Raw genomic sequence first — 13,606 nt, forward strand, 5'->3', positions numbered from 1 at the left:
CTATGGCCTTGATGAGCTCAAGGGTAGCAATTCCTAATTCAAAATAAACATGTAACAGATTTTAGGAGAAGAGGTTACAGATAAAATAAAGAGGTAAAATAGATTCCAGGAATGGCCAATAAGAAATAGGTTTGGGAAAGCAATAGGGTTATCAAGGAAAGGAATTTGGAAGAATCCATTAAAGGAATATACCATGAAGCCTAGTACCATATTAGATCCATAGAGAAGTTTAGCAGACTAACTAAAGTTTGCTATAATAAGGAGAAAGAAAGATGCTATTAAAGGGAGAGAGTCCTGAAGCAAAAATCTTCTTCATGAGCACATCTTATATAGGGGAAATACAACCTTGTGAGTTTCTCAGAGGAAGTATCAGGGGAGAATTTAGTAGCTCAAAAGGAGGAATCAAAGAGAAATTGGATGAAATATCTAGCAGATCAGGTTCCAGACCTATCTAAAGATATGCAATCAATAGCTCAAAGGTTGTTTAAAGATCCTCAGAAGTTTGAGGAGATTGATAAAGAGTTCCATCTTCACAATTACTTTATATACAAACAGGATAGTCTGGGACTTGAGGGACTTCTTCCTGCCGAGGAAGCTAAAAGAAACTCGCAGTCCACATCATCTTCACTTGCACAAGGAATCATCAACTCCCATTGACACAGCTAATTCCCAACACCAGACCCATTGGTGTCCTACTGTCATCTCAGACTCCTTTATGTAAAACAGAGCTTATTGTCTTTCTCTTTCAAACCCATCCCTCTTCGGAACTTATTTTAGTTGATGGTACCATTATCTTTTCATTCATCAGCTACAAAATTTTAGTCACCCTGCCTCACTCTCCTACAGATAATCAGTTGCTAAATTTTGTCCATCTTCTCACCACAACATATAATTCTCTCCATTCCCTTGACCACCATCCTAATTTAGATCTTCATAACCTCTTAACTGGCTTATTGAAATGGCCTCCTAATTTCTCTATCCCAAATTTCTCCTTTATTCAATCCATTCTGCACACAACTGCCCCAAAATATCCTTAAACCACAGTTGTATTGTATCACACTTTATCTCAATAAACTCTACTGGCTTCCTGTTGTTTCTTTATTCAAATGTGCACCCTCAACCTGATATTTAAAGCTTTTCGTAAACGGGCCCCAATCTATCTTTCCCTTCCACCTTTACATACTCTTCATTCTAATCAACAGATTTTTTTTTTTTATTTTGCTCTTTCTCAGATATTGTATTCCATCCCATCCCTGTTTCCATGTCTTTGCCTTGGTTATTTTCTTCATACTTCCCCCTAGTGACAACTGACATGAATGCAGGAATAAAAAGTTATTTACTCAGTAATTATTATTTGCAAAGAACAGTGCTAAGCCCATGAATATAAATAAAAAAGTAAACAGTTGTTCATCTCAAAAAGAACTCACATTTTAATAGGGGGAGATAAAACATATGAGAGGTTCAGCTGCAGGACAAATAGAAAGCCAGTAGATGGTAATGCCTTTTCTTTAGTGTCTTTTCCATTGATGGCACCATATTTCTTTGCTGTTGAGCCTTTTGACAAGTCAAGGACTTTAATGAAGAAAACTTTCTTTTCTGACTCTTTAGCCGCTGTGGCTGCTGAGAACGGGGCTGCAGTATCCATAGAGGCAGCTTCTAGGTTTTTCAGCAGCTACTTGCTTGAGTCTTCATGAAGATTTCTTTCTTGGAAAATGGGTAGGGATGGGTTGAGAACAGAGCTGATGAACTTAATTGTTGAATATTTTTTTCATTCATGTCTGACTCTTTGTGATTCCATTTGGGGGTTTTCTTGGCAAAGACACTGCAGTGGTTTGCCATTTCCTTTTCCAGCTCATTTTACAGATGAGGAAACTGAGGCAAACAGGGTTACATGACCTACCCAGGGATACACAGCAAGTAGATTGCCATTTCCTTCTCCAGTTTATTTTACAGATGAGGAAACTGAGGCAAGCAGGATTAAGTGATCTATCTAGAATCATATGGCAGGTGGCTTGCCATTTCCTTCTCCAGCTCATTTTGCAATTGAGGAAACTGAGGCAAACAGGATTAAGTGACCTACCCAGGGACACACAGCAAGTGATTTGCCACATTTTACAGATGAGAAAACTGAGGCAAACAAGGTAACATGGCTTGATCAGGATTATGCAGCTTCTAAGTATCTAAGACCAGATTTAAACTCAGATGAATCTTTCTGAGTCTAGGTTTGTCATTCTATCCTCTATAATTTGCCCTAGTTGACTTTCGGGGCCACTGCTATTCCAGAGTCTTTAGGCCTAAAGTCTTTCTGAGATTCTGGTCTGGGGAAAGGTGATCCTCAGATATGGACAGTGGGTTAGCCTGCTCAGTGTATGTCTCCTAGAGCTTCCTCAGAGGGCCTTGCTTCTCCTGCCTGCCACTGGTGACAACTGATTGTAATTGATAGTGGTGATGGGGTAGGAGATGCTGGGACTCTCTCTCTCTGTCTCTCTGTCTGTCTCTGTCTCTGTCTCTGTCTGTCTCTGTTTCTCTCTTTTAAGCAGAGGATGGTTCCTGGGAGTAGTGTAGGGTGTTACCAATATTCACTTTAACCAACTAGGCTAATATATTTTTATTTATTTACACATTTACATGTTGTTTTCTTCAGTAGACTATAAATTCCTTAAGGATGAAGGCTCTTCATTTAAGTCTTAACTAAAATCCATTCTCTTACTGGAAATCTTCCACAGCCCCTCTTAATTCCAGTGCCCACCTTCTCTTATGTCCAAGTTGTCCTGTATAGTTTGCTTTATATCTATTTGGTTGCATGATGTCATCTCCATGAGATTGTAAGCTCCATGTGAAGTGATGGATTGTCTCTTGCCTCTTTTTTTAAACCTAGCTCTTACTACAGTGCTTGGTACATAGGAATGACTGAATAAGTTGCAGTATATGATTGTGATGGAATATACTGTGCTATGAGAAATTATGAACTCAATCATCTTGCAAAAATATGGATAGACTTGCACGAGATAGTCAAGAAGAAGATGAGCAGAACTAAGAGTGTTGTATATGGTAACAGCAATATTGTTTTAAGAATGACTTGAAATTGCACATGTTTAACATATATTAGATTACTTGCCATCTGGGGGTGACGAGAAGAAAGGATGGGAAAAATTTGGAAAACAAGATTTTGCAAGGGTGAATTTTGGAAATTATCCATGCATAAGTTTTGAAAATAAAAAGCTTTAGTAAAAAAATAAGAATGACTTGGTTATAAAGGACATACTTTCTGCATCCAGGGAAAGAACTGATAAATCGAATTATATATAGAATGATTTTACATGTGTAATTATATATACATATATACATACATATGAACATATTTGTTTCTAATGATAGCCATCTCTAGGGCAGAGCAGGAAGGAGAGAAGAAAAAAAAGAATTTATATGATAATTTTATTATGTATTTAAAAGGAATATTAAGTTGTACATAATAGAATTGCAGTTTCATGTGCAATCAACTTTTTAAAATCATACTATTATGGAAATGCTTGTTTTAGTCCATAAATTTTAAAAGAATTTAATCACTGGGAGAAAAACGAAGACTTCCCTCATTTTTAAACAAAATTTATTTTATTTTCAGTTCCAAATTCTCTCCCTCCCTCAAACTCTTCCCCTCCCCATTGAGAATGCAGGAAATACAATAATCATTACATACATCACCCATTACCCATACATATTAAGTCATGCAAAATATATTTCCAGATTGTTATATTGTCAAAAAAAGGCAAGAAAAATCAAGTGAAAAAATGTATCAATCTGCACTCAAGAGTTCATCAGTTTTCTCTCTGGAAGTGGACAACATTTTTTATCATGAGTCATTTTGAATTATCATGGATCATTGTATTGATCAGAGTAGCTTAGCCTTTCACAGTTGATCAACATTACATAATAAACACTTAATAAATGTTTATTGATTGATTGATTTTTTTTTTTTTTTTTTTTTTTTGGTCTTTGGATCCCAGTGCCTCACAGAGAGTTTACAATACAGTAGGTACTTAATGAATGTTCATTGGCTGATTCGTTGATTTTCGGGATAAATGATTAGGTGTATTGGATTTTCCTGCTTCTGTGTTTACAATTCAGCTTTTTCTTTCTTTAGTTTGTTCCCCCAAAAGCAGTGTACATGTGAAGGCATGGAGGGGGTAAAAAGTTACAATTATCAAAATGCCTACAGCTGGAGTGACCTCAGTGAAGTAAAAGCAAGAAGAAAGGTGGAGTTTAAACACTTCCAGAGGAGGTAATGTGGATAGGATATTCTGCAGCATCATTCTGCCTAAATTCTGGAGGAAAGGACTTAAATAGAAAACAAAGGAATTGGTTATGGAATCAGACACTATATTTCAGGCAGGGTAGAATCACCTTTGTCTTGGACAGCAGACCTATTGTCCTGGGTAGGACCAGGCTTCTGGGAGGGCCCCAAGAGAGAAATTGTTAATAGTGCATCCTCTTTCCCCTTTCTCAGGTTCTGTACATGGGTCCAGTCTCTGTTCTAAAATACTTGGTGAAAGTGGATCAGATCAATGAGAAACAGGGGAGAAGGCAGCAAAAAAAAAAAAAAAAAAAAAAAAAAAAAGGGAAAAAAAGAAACTTTGCAAGGGAGAATAAGGGAGAAAAAACCCATTGGAAATTTAAATCTTCTGTAGGTATAGATGACTTGATTTTATATGGGTATGTGGGTATGTGTATATGTATATGTATATATAGATGCATCTATATTTGCATGTTTTTCTGAATGTTATGGTATATACATGTATATATAAAAATGCTCTCACATATATAATATACATATACACACAGAAAATGTATAATACATATATATATGTGTATATCGACTTATGTGTAAATTTCTAAGAGAGTTCCTCAGTCACTAGCACTGATTAATACCTTTATGAGTAGAACTATGGGGGTCAGGGGAGAAAAGCTCCGGAAAAAAGAAATAGATCTGTTCTCACTGATCTCTCAGATTGATGAATAGACAAGTAAATTGTAGAAATCTCTTTAGATCAGGATCGTGCCTTTATCACAGTAAAAATAACTGGCATTTTCACACTACTTTAAGGAAAGTGTTTTAAAATATCATCTCATTTTATTTTCAGAATAACCTTGGGAGGTAGGTATATGCTATTATTATCCTCATTTTATAAATAAGAAAGCTGAGCCAGACACTTGTTAAGTGACTTGTTTAGGATTATAGAGCTGGTATCTGAAGCTGGATTTGAACTCAGGTTCAGGTCCAATACCCTTTCTTTCACCAGCTACTTAAATTACCGAATCGTATAGGTCATCTGTTCCAACTCTTCATTTTAAAGATGAGGAAACCAAGTCCCAGAGAGGGAAAACAACTTAGCCAGGATTACACCCTGAGTTAGTAACAGAGCCAGTCTAGAACTCAAGTCATTCTGATTCTAATAGGAAGAAAACAAGCATCTATTAAGTACTTGCTGTATGCCAGGCATAGTGTTAAGTGTCTTTACAAACATTGCCTCATTTGATTTTTAAAACAACCTTGGGAAACAGATTATGAATCCCATTTTACAGAAACTGAGGCAGACAGTGATTACTTGCCTCGAGTTTCACAGTTAGTCAATTTATGAGGCTGGATTTGAACTCAGATCTTTCACATTCCAGACCCAATCCTTTAGCCATTGTACCCACTGTTGTTGCTGACGGATAGAGACCACGCCCAGGAAGACCTGAGTTCAAATCCCGTCTCAGACACTTATTGGCTATGAGATTTTGGGCAAGTTACTTAACTTATGTTTGCCTTAATCCATTGGAGAAGGAAGTAGTAAACCACTCCAATGTCCTTGCCAAGGAAGCCTCATGGAGAGCGTGGTTCATGGACAAAGAGCGGGACACAACTGAGTGGCTGAGAACAGCCTGGGTGGGAATCATGTCTCTTTCCTCAGACTGGGCTGGGGCTTTGTCCACAGGATCATTTAATTACTCAATTAATTAATTAACTAATTAATGATTTAATCTGCTCTTGGGCAGGCAGATCGCAGTCCATTCTGTTAAGGTTTCTTTCTCTCAAGCAGAGAGGGGCTCCCTCGCCCTCCGCCTCTGCTGGCTGAGCCCAACCTTCCTTTTGGGTACCCAGTCTATGGAGTGGAGGTGATGCCGTTTCACACCGTGGTGATCCCAGGTAGGTGTGGGGCCCGCCGTCTGCTTCTCTCTAAAGCCCACCGTGCTCTCTAGCCATCATCCCAGGGGCAGCTCCTTGTAGATCTCTCTCCAAAAAAAGACCTTAGGTTGTCTTATCTCTAATTCTGGGTTGGACACAAGGATGGATCTCCTTGGAGGCAGAAAAAGAGACAAAATAGTCTCTGAGCTGTGGTACGTCACAGTGGACATGAACCTTTGTTTGTATTTATTTTGTATTTTATTTTTTGTAATTTATTTATTTTGTTATTTATTTTTGTAATTTAATTTGTAATTTAGTCATGGGAATTTTTTTTAGTAGTTCATGAAACAGGTATGGCTTTTAGCTTCTTAGCTGACGTGGTTTATTGGTTGACATGGCTAACCGTCATTTTGCTCCCATGCCCATTGTAGTCTATATAATATAGAATATTATAGAATAGAATTATAGAATATATTTATTTGAAACAAGCATAAAGTCTTTGAAATGTAGACCCTACATTCTTTCACTTAAATCTCAGGGAATATGTATATACTATACAATTAATTTAGAGAAAGAAAAAAAAACAGTTCTTTTCAGACTGGAGGCTGATAATTTTTACCCTTAATAGCAAAAAGCAGAATTGATATCAGCATGACAAAGCTGCCAGATGTTCCTAAATTAGATTCCAAAGACACTTCCCATTGAGAAACACATTGGATATAACTTTCAAGTTAAATTCAATTTTTCAGTGAATAATTATTTATTTTCCCTTCATTCATTCATTCATTCATTTCATTCATTTATCCATCCATTCATCCATTCATTGATTCACTTATTTACCTATCTATCTATCCATTCATTCACTCATTTATCTATCTTTCTATTTATGTATTTATTTTCCTCTACACTCACTGGAAAAAAGAAAGAAGAAAAACAATTCCCTTTTAACAATATTCATAGTCAAGTAAAATAAGTTCCCACATTGACCATGTCCAAATATGGGGTATCTAGATGACACAGTGGATAGAGTTCCAGCCTTGGAGTCAGGAGGAAATCTGGCTTTAGGTAGTAACTGTGTGATCCTGGATAGGTCACTTAACTTTGCCCTGTTTTCCTCATCTATAAAATGAGCTGGAGAAGGAAATGGCAAAACTACAGTATCTTTGACAAAAAACCTCCAAATGGAGTCATGAAGAGTTGTACCCAATTAACTGACTAAACAACAACCACCACAATAATCACAAAAGATGTGTATCTCATTTTGCATATTAGTCCATCATCTCTCTGTCAAGAGATGAGTAGCATGCTTCAGCATCATCCCTTTGGAATTAGGATTAGTCATTGCATGATCAGAGTTCTAAAGTTTTTCAAAATTGTTCATTTTTTTTCACAATAGTATTACTGTAGAAGTTCATGTTCTGCTTACTTTGCATCAGTTCATTCAAGTTTTTTCAAGTTTCCCTATATCTTTCATTATTTCTTACAGTTATATATATATATATATATATATATATATATATATATATATATATATATATATACACACACACACACACACACACACACACACACACACACACACACACATATATATCCTTTTTAGGGAAACTCCTTGATTAACTCAGATCATGATCCATCTATGATTAAATAATAGCTAACATTTATATCATACTTACTATGTGCAAGGAACTACTCTATATCAGTTCATACAAGTTTTTTCAAGTTTCCCTACATCTTTCATTATTTCTTACAGCAATCAGCATGTTATATATAGATGCATAGATATAGATATAGATATAGATATAGATATAGATATAGATATAGATAACTCCTTTTTAGGAAACTCCTTGATTAACCCAGATGATGATCCTTCTGTAATTTAATAATAGCTAATACTTATATGATACATATTATGTGCAAGAAACTATGCAAAGCACTTTACAATTATTTCACTTGATCTTCACATTTTTGTCATCCCGATTTTATTGATGAGAAAATCGATAGAGTATACCCATTTCCTATTGGCCACTTCAGGCCCTCCATGTAAAACCTACTGGAGGGAAGGGGAAGTTTTTAAGAATCTCCCTTTATTTATTTTTTTTTTGAGGCTGTTGGAGTTAAGTGCCTTGCCCATGGTCCCACAGCTAAGAAGTGTTAAGTATCTGAAGCTGTATTTGAGCTCGGGTCCTTCTGACTCCCTGCTGCCCCTCTAGCTGCCCCTCCCCTTTACTTTCTTGCAGAAAGACATATTACATGGGAGAGGAGTGGAATGAGCTATGAGTTTTCTTCTTCCTTCGTTACAACTGGAAAAGTATTTAATTTTTTTTTCAGTTCTAATTACTATTTGCCTCATACCATGTTTACCAGGAAAGTAAATGAATCCATCATTGTCTTGACACAAAAGTGATGGGCACAAGATTTAAAACTGAATCCAAAGATCAATTATTTTTGGATATGGCCAATGTGAGAATTTGTTTATCTAGTTTATTACAAGGGTTTTGTTTTGTTTTGTTTTTCATTGGATGAGAGGGGAAGGAGGCGAGGAAGAACAAAAAATGTTTGTTAATTGAGAAAAAAATTTCAAGAAGAGCAAAGAAACCACTGGTAGCTGCTCTGATTTCTATCTTTGTCCTCTCTTCTATTTTTTCTCAAGGCCTCCAGTTTGATGGACCAGATGCATCAATCTACAAGGTAGTAGTCACTATTATGATAGTGATAGTAATAACCCATTCAAATTGTATCAGATTGTCCATTCTATCGAGACAGGAGGATGGTAAGATAAGGAAACTGCAGCCTAAGGAACACTATGCCTTGAGACCATAATGGTAGCTGTAGAGATCTGGAAGGCAGCTCAAAATATTGACCTTGGATATACCTCTGCTTTGGTCAGCATGATAGCCAGTGATCAGTGGAATGTGTCTTTGGATCAGGAGTCTTCAGAAATTCCAATTTCTGGGGCCAGCTAGATGGCACAGTGGATAGAGCACCAGCCCTGAAGTCAGAAGGACCTGAGTTCAAATCTGGTCTCAAGCACTTAACACTTCTAGCTGTGTGACCCTGGGCAAGTCACTTAACCCCAGTTACCTCAGCAAAAAAAAAAAAAAAAATCCACATTCCTACCTAGGAAAGCTTTGATTCAGATGGCACTAACCACTAAATTAGGAAACCCTTGAGCATATGAGAAATAGACTGGAGATATGAATGCTTTAATTATGTACCAAGAATATATAATAAATCAAAAATGTATTTTACCAGTTGTAGACAAGGATTTGGTATTAGTTTTTGTCAACAATATTCTCAACTCCATGTAACATAACAGCATATTACTAATCGATCAGCAAAGGGAAATTATGAGAATTAACTTCATTTTTAAATCCATATGAGATGAAATAAGGTCAGAAATTAAGGGGTTATTTAAATCTGAAGAAGTAATAATTGAAGAATCTGAACACATTGTACCTAATAATGAAATGATTGGCAAAAATAATGGTGATGTCTTGAATGATTTTGAAATGGGGATGGGTATATTGAGAATAGAATTTTAAAAGCATTTTTTTTGCGTAATGAACCCAATTAATACATCAACTATACTAAAACAATTTTTAAAGCTGGTACTCATTAAAACAGTCATGATATGAAGGCATTCTCCCACAATATCTTACAATCTGAAAATATTTTAGGACCTACACTTAATGGTATATTCGACGGCTATTGCCACAGTCAAGAAAATAGAAGGTAAAGCTATGTAAGAGAACTTCTTAGAAAAGGCATTGAATGTGACTATGGAGGAAGTTTCTTGAGGATCAGCCAAATGCTGACGTAGAACACTTGACTGCTGTATGCATTATATCTAGAAGCCATTAAAACAAAAACATGAGATTTAAAAAGTTTGAGAGGTCGTTTCTGGATAATTAGTGTGTGTATGTGGTGGGGGAAGAGGGGACAATTTGTGTGTGTGTATATTTTAAAGATAATATAGAAACTTGAGAGGTAAAGAAATTAGGAGAGAGGAAAGAAAAAAAGGAGAGAGAAAAACACTAAAGAAGGAAGTTCTGGAAAATGTCTGATTGATTGTGGTTACAACAAGAATGCAGAAAAATATTCAAGTTGGATCAAATACAAAACACCTTATGTAACAGTAATATAAGGAACAAGAACAACAACAACAAAAAAAAACCCAGTCATGTCAAGGGAATAGTCATGAAATTCTAACTTCCCTACAAAGTTGGAAGTGATAGGATTAGGTCTATATGTATTGGCTCAAGTGCTTCCTGATGTTGCACAAATTACTAATAAAGGGCTTTTTACCATTTTCCTCTCTGATGCATCCTTTTTTTTTTAACTCAAAAAATGAAAACAGCAATGACCCTTCCAGAGTACATTTTTTACATTTTCTACAAAACATTCAGAGCTTATTATTTTAAATCAACAACAACAACAACAACAAAACAGTCTATAGATAATTTGAAGGAAACAATATAATTGGCCAAGGAGCAAAAAGTATATGCCAAAAAGTTTGAAAGATTTAAAGAGCAATTAATTATTCATTTGATAAATATTGAATAAGCTTCTAGAAAGCACCATAACATCAACATTCCCTTTATTCATAATTACAGAACCTTTTATTCAGTCATGTCTTAGTCATATACCATAAATATAAAATGTATTGAGGTAATGTGGGAATTTCCAAATATTTGATATCCACATGGAAAGCCATTCTCTATTTAAAATAGGCTACTTATGTCAAGAAGAATTGTACAAAATGTGGAATTTTTCAGGGACACAATTTAAATTCACTGTGCATCTGCCAATTATTGAAAGACATCACAATGTCATTTGGATGGGATAAATGTAAAATCCTTAATATTTTTCAAGACAAAGTAAAGACAGATTTAAGTTTGAATCTAGAGATCAAATTGACTCATTGGAAACAAGTTAGATGCACAAGCAATTTTATCTCCTATAGACAAGACAAAATGAGTTTATGGTCATGAAAGAAGTAGCTGGAGTTGAGTATGTTAAGAAATTAACTGGGCACCTTGAAGTCATAGCTTGAGAAGAACACATTGAAAATAAATGAATCCTTGTGCAATATTAGTTGTAACAATATGTTTGCTATGGTAAGATGCATTATATCTAGAAGGTGTTCCAACAATAACTTGACATTTAAAAAGTTTGAGAGATGGTTTCTGGATAATTAATCACTTTATTAATAATGGTAGCATATGATCAATAAAATGGGTCAGTGACATTCTGGATGCCAAAGAGGAATCATGGGGGTGAGCTCACAGTTTATATGCTCTAAGAAGAGGCTATTCCTGAGGGTGGCAATCCCTCTGATTGATTAACAATTAATGAAAGACAATAAATATAACAATGAGAGGTGGGCCTGTTCTAATGAAAGATTGGGAGAATGTAACTTTGATTGTGCCATTTACTATTAAATTGCCCAGTTTGGGGGAATCAAATCAAAGAATTTTTCACCCACACCTGTGTAGAACACAATGGGCTTCTCCATCTTAGTGGGGTCTGAACAAGGTTGAGGAGAAAATTAATCCAATCTCATCAACATTGTCCTTAAGAGACCAGTTCCAATGGTCTTGTGATGAAGAGAGCCAGTTCCTTCCAGAGAGATCACTGTGAGAACTGAGTGTGGACTGTCACAACAAAGCAATTTCACTCTTTTTATTGTTGTATATTTTTGTTTTCTTCCTCATTTTTTCCTTTTTGATGTGATTTTTCTTGTGCAGTGTGATAATTATATAAATATGCATACATATATCGAATTTAACATATATTTTAGCATATTTAACATATACTGGATTACTTGCCAGATGGCAAGATAGGGGAGATAGGGAAGAGGGTGAGGGAAAGGGGGGGAAATTTGGAACACAGAATTTTGCAAGGGTCAATGTTGAAAAATTATCCATGCATATGTTTTGAAAATAAAAAGCTTTAATTAAAAAAAGTTTACAAAAAATAAAAAAAAACCTAATGTCCTTTAGAGACTGAGCTTTGAAATGAGGATGTTAGGGGGGAAAGGGGGAGAAAATCTGGATCGCTCTAAATCATTGGCTATTAATAATCATTTCTCTCAAAAATCTGTACAATGTCAATGAAACACAGGACTCATCATCCCAATGCAGTTAGGGAAAGACTAAAAAATCCTTAGTTACAGGGAAGAAGATTGATAGAGATAAAGGAGACTGAGACCCAGAGAACTTAGTAAGTTTCTAGAATAAAGACTGATAGACTGAGATTAAGAACACGTGCTCTCAATGCAATTGCCTACTGGGGTTATTTAATTTAATCCAATGTGGGGGTGTTGAGTGGGTGGGTGGGGGCAGGAAGGGTAATTGTCCAGTGCAGAAATATAACGTTTCTTCTCCACCGCCCCAACTCTAGGTTACCATAACGGCTTCTCTAGGCAAACTTAACAGTCTCGCCGATACCCCAGGTCAGGAGGTACTGGGTAGAGGGGAGAAGCAGCTGATCATTGAGACCTCTTCCATAAATGTGTTAAATTTCATCCTTCAGCATGTGACCTATACCAGTACCACGTACTACTCCAACACTATGGATATTGGTGAGATACCATCTTTAAACCTCAGGAAACAAAGGCAACTAGGTGGTGCAGTGGCTAGCGCACCAGCCCTGAAGTCAGGAGGACCTGAGTTCAAATGTGACCTCAGACACTTAACACTTCCTGGCTGTGTCACTTAACCCCAATTGCCTCAGCTAATAATAATAGTAATAATAGACATTGTTAGAAAAATGTGCATTAGTACTCTCACAAAGTGCCTCTTCCAGAAAGCTGCCCCAGTTTAAGTTGGGATGAGTAGAGGAAAGTGTTTCTTTACTTGCTTCAGTCTCCTGAGTCTCCCCACCTCAGGACATTTTACCAAAGGAGGGGATCCTCCCATAACAATCCTTCCCACCACAGTTCAAATCAACCAGTTCATCTCGAGACATTCTCTGTCAATGAACTCATTCTCCAGGAATCACTCAAGGACCTGCTCATACTCTGCATAGGAGGGTACAATCAATGCCCTAAACAAAGGCTCATGAAGTGAATTATTCTCTCCCTACCACCTCTAGAACCTAGTTTCTTAAATTGTGTTTCACAACCTGTAACTCAAAGTGACTTCTTAACAGTAAATTTTTTATTTACTTAGGGTCAAGTAAAAATTTCTCAGGTGAAAAGGGGTTGTGAGTAGAAAAAGTTTAAGAAACCCTGCTCTAGAAGAAAGCTCTGAAATCAGGTCATTAAAGATGGGTTCTAGAGAAGAAGCAAGGGAGATACCCCAGAAGGAAAGGGCCTAGATGAAGGAGGAGACATTTAAAAGACATATATCAAGTGTCTACTTGTGACAATGTATTATATACCAGGCTCTGATATGTGCAAAGACAAATAATAAACACTCCTAATAGGAGATATAG

At 36.2% G+C, this 13,606-nt stretch overlaps 1 protein-coding gene across 1 annotated transcript in view; it reads left to right on the forward strand.

Moving 5' to 3' along the window:
* Positions 1-4,175: 4,175 nt before the first annotated feature.
* LOC127561358 (beta-1,4 N-acetylgalactosaminyltransferase 2-like) overlaps positions 4,176-13,606 on the forward strand; it is a 39,892-nt gene continuing 30,461 nt past the window's right edge. The window contains exons 1-4 of the mRNA XM_051996630.1: positions 4,176-4,279; positions 6,081-6,187; positions 8,820-8,857; positions 12,572-12,752. Of these exons, the coding sequence (XP_051852590.1) occupies positions 4,176-4,279; positions 6,081-6,187; positions 8,820-8,857; positions 12,572-12,752 (430 nt within the window). The remainder of the gene's footprint in view (positions 4,280-6,080; positions 6,188-8,819; positions 8,858-12,571; positions 12,753-13,606) is intronic.

This window comes from Antechinus flavipes, chromosome 4 (assembly GCF_016432865.1).
Source record: "Antechinus flavipes isolate AdamAnt ecotype Samford, QLD, Australia chromosome 4, AdamAnt_v2, whole genome shotgun sequence".
Taxonomy (NCBI): domain Eukaryota; kingdom Metazoa; phylum Chordata; class Mammalia; order Dasyuromorphia; family Dasyuridae; genus Antechinus; species Antechinus flavipes.